The sequence below is a fragment of the Panthera tigris genome, chromosome A3 (genome assembly GCF_018350195.1).
Source record: "Panthera tigris isolate Pti1 chromosome A3, P.tigris_Pti1_mat1.1, whole genome shotgun sequence".
Taxonomy (NCBI): domain Eukaryota; kingdom Metazoa; phylum Chordata; class Mammalia; order Carnivora; family Felidae; genus Panthera; species Panthera tigris.
Window position 1 is genome coordinate 28,488,250 of NC_056662.1, and position 6,369 is coordinate 28,494,618.

Here is a 6,369-nt window from a genome sequence, read left to right on the forward strand (position 1 = left end):
TGATAACCAAAAGGTAGCAGAAAAAATTCATTTCTATCCATAGATGAATGGATAAACAAAATGTTGCTGTAGGTATGTATGTGATATATATATACACACACACACACACATGTGTATATATATATATATATATATATATATATATACACACACACACATACACACACACACACATATATATGTATATATATGGAATTTTATTCGGCCTTAATAAGCATTAATAAGCAATGATAGTCTTGGGGTGCCTGGGTGGCTCGGGTGGTTGTGCGTCTGACTTCGGCTCAGTCATGATCTCACGGTTTGTGAGTTCGAGCCCCGCATTGGTCTCACTGTTGTCAGCAAAGAACCTGCCTCAGATCCTCTGCGCCTCTCTTTCTGTGTCCCTCCCCAGCTCACACTCTCTTTCTCAAAAATAAACAAACAACAATAACAGCAGCAACAACAACCAAGAGCAGTGATAATCTGATATGTACTATAATCTGGATGAACCTCAAAAGTATCATTCTAGGGTGACATATGCCAGATACAAAAGGACAGACACACGGTTCCATGTGTATGAAGTACCTAGAAAAGACAGATTCATAGATACTAAAAAGTAGTTGCTGTGGGGGTGAAAGGAATGGAGAATTCTTGCTTAATGGGTACAGTGTCTGCTTAGGATGTTGAAAAAAATCCTGAAATGTGCGGTGGTACCAGCTTCACAACTATGTGAACGTACTTAATGTCACTGAATTGTATCCTGAAAAATGGCTGAAATAGTAGATTTCGTGTTATGTATATTTTAGCACAGTAAGAAATATCTACAAATATCTACAAACAGGTGATCCCCCCCATGTAGAGCCTTTCAATTGGACTAAATGGCTCTAGGAGAAAGAAAATGTATCGTTCCAGGGGCTCATGCATTTGAGAAATCTGCCCCCGAAGGGGGAGATAGAACCATGGGAATGTCTAAGCAGGGGAACTAGTAGGCTACAAAATTGTTCATGTTCTGCAAAGAGTTGTGGGACGTTGCCTATGGCTGAACATTGAGTTATGCATTGAAAGGACGTGAGCCGCCTTCGGAGCAATCGTTGAACTGCGCGTGCCAGACTTTGCAGGTGGATTTCACTGCCTCAGTGACTAGCCAGTCTCTGAAGACACAGAGAAATACAAAATTATTCCTTATTACTGGAAGTGTCCTAAAAACTAGGCAGGGATATAAATCAGAGAAACGGGCACCACACACACACCTGTGTTCTTTTCTATTGCTCAGCTACTCCTCGGGGAGAAAATCTGTGGTTCACTCTTGCAGAGTGTGAGCTGGTAAAACCCATGCACTTAGCACGATTTGCGACCGAGCATGTCTCCTCAAGAGGGCACGTGTCACCACAGCCAGGTCTTGGGTGTGCCAAGAACATCAAGTGGTTTGGTTTATAAGTTTGGACGAGGAGATTGGGGTGAGGAAACTGAGATGCTAAGACAAAAATGGGAAGAAACAGGAATGCATTTTTGGAGGAAGACATGGAGGGACCAGGAGAGGGAGGAGGTAAGAGGGATCAGAGCATCAAGAGGAACCAGGGTGGGGCGCCTGGGTGGCTCAGTTGGTTAAGCGTCGGACTTTAGCTCAGGTCATGATCTCATGGTTTGTGAGTGTGAGCCGTGCTCTGGGCTGACAGCTCAGAGCCTGGAGACTGTTTGGATCCTGTGTCTCCCTCTCTCTCTCTCCCTGCCACTCTCCTGCTTACACTCTGTCTCTCTCTCTCTCTCTCTCAAAAATAAATACTTCAAACAAACAAACAACAGGAACCAGGGAAAGGTGTAAACTCTGCCATCTGTGAATCTATATTCCTCATTGATTTCCATCTCTGGCTCAGGCCTCGTCTCTGAACTCTGGATTTGTATGTGCAATGAGCCACTCAACAATTTGCATAGATAGAAGCAAACCTCTCACTGTTCACACTGTCCCCAACTGAACTCCTCAGTTTCCCCCACATCCTTGTACATCTCAGATGAGGCACCTTTATTCTCCAAGACGCTCAGGTCCAAGCCCTTGGGAACCTCTCTTTCCACTCCAAATCCTATGCATCAGGAGATCCTGTTGTCTCCCCTTCTGTCTGTACCCATAATCCGACCTCTTTCCCCTTCCTCTCCTGGCTGCTGTCTGGGTGCAAAATGCTTTTCCTTGTTTGCATGAACACGACGAACTCTTGAATGCTCTAGTCGCTTCTGTCTGTGCCCTATGGTGTCTAACCTCAACCAAATGCTGGTATAAGTTAAAACTCATGGTGGATCATGTCATTTCTGTCTTCAGAACCTTGCAGTGGCAACCATTTTACTCAGAGTGAAAGCCCAAACCCTTGAACAGAACAGGAGGATTCTACTCTCCTGCTGTTCCCGAGCTATTCGGGAAGGCTCTTTCCCCAGAAGATCACATGGCTCACACCCCAAATTCTTGTAGTCTTTGCTCTAATCTTCCTGTTCAGTGATGCCCACCCAGGCTACCTCTTTAAATACATCCCACCCTGAAGAGTCTCTCATTGTCTTCTCCAGCTGTACTGTCATGTTTTTCCTTAACACTCATCACTTTCTAAAATTTTTTTTCAATATATGAAATTTATTATCAAATTTGTTTCCATACAACACCCAGTGCTCATCCCAAAAGGTGCCCTCCTCTATACCCATCACCCACCCTCGCCTCCCTCCCACCCCCCATCAACCCTCAGTTTGTTCTCAGTTTTTTAGAGTCTCTTATGCTTTGGCTCTCTCCCACTCTAACCTCTTTTTTTTTCTCTCCTTCCCCTCCCCCATGGATTTCTGTTAAGTTTCTCAGAATCCACCTAAGAGTGAAAACATAACACTCATGACTTTCTAACATACTATGTTATTTCCTTATTTGGTATGTCTGTTGTTTCCTTTCCTTTTCTCCGCTACGATATAACTTCCATGAGGGCATCTACTTTTTCTCTTTTAATAACCAGTATGCCCAAAGCTCACATAACAGTTCTTGGCACCTAGTAGTTACCCAGTAAATATTGGTGTAATGTGTGAATTGCCCAGTGTGATCCCTGTCTGAGACCCTGCCCTCTATTTTCAGTGGAGAATTTCTCAGGAAAATATAATGAGAAGCTGAATTTCCCATGAAGATGACTGTGGGGGAAAAAACTACTTGCATATACTCAGAAAACGGAAGAGCCCAAAAGAAACAAACCACAAATGCTCTTCCCCCCCCACCCTACCCTTCCCTTCACCCACTGGCAGATCTGCAGAAATCTCATGGGATGGATGTGGGGCCATAGGGTTCGAGAAGAGCAATGGTTAGACCCGTGAGATCTAGAATCAGACCGCCTGAGTTCAAATCATAGCCCTGCCTTCACCACTGAGTGACCTTGGACTTTTCCGTGCCTTCTTTGCTTATCTGTAAGGTAGGGGGACAGAAATGTCTACCTTGGGTACAAAGATCACAGGACATAACAGACACATGCATTTCCAAGTGGGTGTAGCACATGGTGAGTGCTCAGGAAATTGGAAAGTGATTACTCATGAGATTTCCTGAGGCCTGGAGGCATCAGCTGACACTAGATGGTTGGGATCAGGATATAATTACAGGTGCGGATCATACAAGCAGGATCCTCTGTATCTTGGACCCCTTCTTTTCCTCCCCACTCCGGTCCAGCATGGAGGACCTCCAAGGTAGTAATGCACAAAGTTCTACTCCTTCTACCCAGAGAGAAGTTTGCTTGTCTTAAGAGCTTGGTGGATGGTGAGCAGTACTTTAGAGAAGTAGAAAAAGTGGGTGAGGAGCTGAGAGACAGGGAACCAAACCTCTGTTCACTGTGCATTTCACGTAGAGTGGACGTGGCATGAAGAAATCGATAAGAAAGCGTTTTCAGATATCCCATACCCACGTGTGCACCCTTCCTCATGCCCAAACATGTACACACACACACACATATACAAGTGCATTCCCAAGTATACATGAAGTGTGGCCCAGCATGCTAGCATACAGATCACTTTGAGGATTCCATGAAATTGTCATACATGTTAAAAGCCGAGTAAAAGATTTGGCACATAGGAATCACCCAACACATCGTTAACCAAAGTTTGGGAGGACACACAGCAGAACTGGAACTCTGGAGACCTCGGAGTGTGCTAAGTGATGCCTCTTCTTCTGTTTCCCTCTCTGTATTTTCTGATGTTTGTTTAGTTAGCCTCCACCGAGAAGCCGAGCAGCATAACACGGTGAAAAGAATGAACCGTGTAGCTGGGTGGCCTGGACGTGAATCCCAGCAGATGCACTGACTTAGGTAGCTGACATTGGGCCATTAACTCTCTTTGCCTGAATTTCTCCATCTGCTGATCAGCAGTACAGTCCTAGCTATCAGGCAGGGGTGTTGTGAGAATTAGGTCATTTAATACCTACAAACTTGTCCTTGTGACAGATTGAAGCCTCCACTGTCTGGATGCCTCTGGTAACAAGCTGTAGGTGATGGATGCATAGAAGAAATGCTCAGATCCCCGACTTCCTGCTCTCAGATGACACCCAGTCCTTGGTCTTCTGTGGCAGCCCTGGGTAGCACACCTCTGGTTACCTGCAAGCCCTTGATGTCCAGGGACATGGGAGGTGTTGTGGGATCAGGAAGAGGGGATTGTACCCCAAGGCAGTGCTTACCTGTGAGTCCCAACAGCAGAGCCAGCAGCAGGTAAGGAGGCAGGTGGGGCCCGGAGGCAGGGGCCAACATTGCGGAGGCCTGGGGACCCTGCTCTGTGCAAATGTGTATGCTGGGTAGAATGGGCCTCTGTTCTGTAGAGGGGAAAAGCCTTCCTTCTCCTGTCATTAGGGGAAGTGCCTATGATGGGGTGACATGGCTGTGGGGCAACAGTCTGCTTCTAGATTGTGAAAGAGAAGTCAGGCAGAGAACACCTCACTTGGTGAGGGGTCCTCTTCTCTCTTTCAGAGAGAGTGGAGAGGCCCAGGAGAGATAATGCTTCCTGCCTGCATGGGGCCTCTGCCCCCTCCAGTGGGCCCTCCCCTCATCTTGAGGTCTTCATGGTGATTCCCACTTGGGAGCCCCAGACCAAGGCGGATCTGCAGTTGGGGGCTGTGTCCCAAGCTCCTGAGCCCAGAACACTTAGGGGTGGCTGGCTTGTGGCCTCAGGCTCCACCAGCCTGCCAAACGATGGGCGAGATGTCTAGAAGTGAAGTAACTCCATGCTTTGGAGTTACTCAGCAGGAGGAAAAGTGGTTCACCAGAGCCTGCCCAACTTTGTGAATGAACGAGGTCTGTTCCAGAAATGACTCCCCATTCCAACCCTGTATGTTGCAACTGGTAAAATTTCACCCAAAGGCACAGTACAGAGTGGACCTCTGAAGTTGTCTGTGCTTGGGGCACCTGGCTGGCGCAGTCCGTGGAACGTGTGACTCTTGATTTGGGGACTGTGGGTTTGGGCCACACCCGTGCAGATTACCTAAAAAAAAATATCTTAGAATTAAAAAAAAGCAGTTGTATGTGCTTACATCATCTTCTCTCCTCTTTCAGGAGAGGCAGTGGGTTATAGGTCCCAGAAATCATCACACTCCCAGGCATTTATCTGAGTGAAATGAAAACCAGGACCTCACAAAAACCCATGTGGGAATGTTTACAACATTCTGTAATGACAAAAAGCTGGAAACATCCCAAACATCCAGTAATAAGGGAAGGCTTGAACTACTTCTCAGCAGTAAGAAGGAATAAATTATTTACATGTGCACAACTTGTAAGTTTCCGAAGGCATTATGTTGAGTGAACAAAATCAATCTCAAAACGTCGCGTACTGTGGGAATCCACTCACACAACATTGTCGAAGTTGCAGAGAACAGATGGGCATGTGCCAGAGGTTTGGTGTGGTGGGGCGGGTGGGCACTCTGAAAAGCTAGCACAACGGAAACTGCGGCCACGGAGTTGTTCTGCACCCTGAATATGGTGGTGTTTACACCAAATACACATGAGCGGAAAGACACAAATGAAAGCTGGGAATGTTACAAGACTGAGCTGTAAAACACAGTGCCGTTGTCATTCTAAGGTGGACACCCACTATGACGTTATCTAAAATTAACATATTAAGATGATGGGATAGAAATGTGCACGCGGGGTGTGGGGTCCGGAACACCAGAGCATTGTATCCCCATCATTCATAGTAGGGTGTCAGCGAACAATGCCTATGGGGGAGATGTCTAGAAGTGACAGCGTAAGCATGCTATATGAGATCTGGCTATGACATCTAGAATAATCAGTAAGATAATCAATTAAAAGAGTGGAAAATGGTTGCCTCTGACGGATGGAAAATAGTGGAAGGTAGGGAGATTCCGGTTTTAATATGTAGAACATACCGAACTCTTTGCCTCTTAAACCA

At 46.2% G+C, this 6,369-nt stretch overlaps 1 protein-coding gene across 7 annotated transcripts in view; it reads right to left on the reverse strand.

The window, feature by feature from the left end:
• The window catches only part of LOC102955164 (signal-regulatory protein beta-1-like), a 52,976-nt gene extending 47,816 nt beyond the window's left edge, over positions 1-5,160 (reverse strand). For 4 of the 7 annotated variants that reach the window (XM_042980747.1, XM_042980748.1, XM_042980749.1 and 1 more), the window contains exon 1: positions 4,649-4,804. In XM_042980747.1, the coding sequence (XP_042836681.1) occupies positions 4,649-4,718 (70 nt within the window). In that variant the 5' untranslated portion in view covers positions 4,719-4,804. Of the gene's footprint in view, positions 1-4,399; positions 4,546-4,648 lie in introns of all 7 variants that reach the window. The other 3 variants (XM_042980753.1, XM_042980756.1, XM_042980752.1) reach the window with 3 other exon arrangements.
• Positions 5,161-6,369: the final 1,209 nt, after the last annotated feature.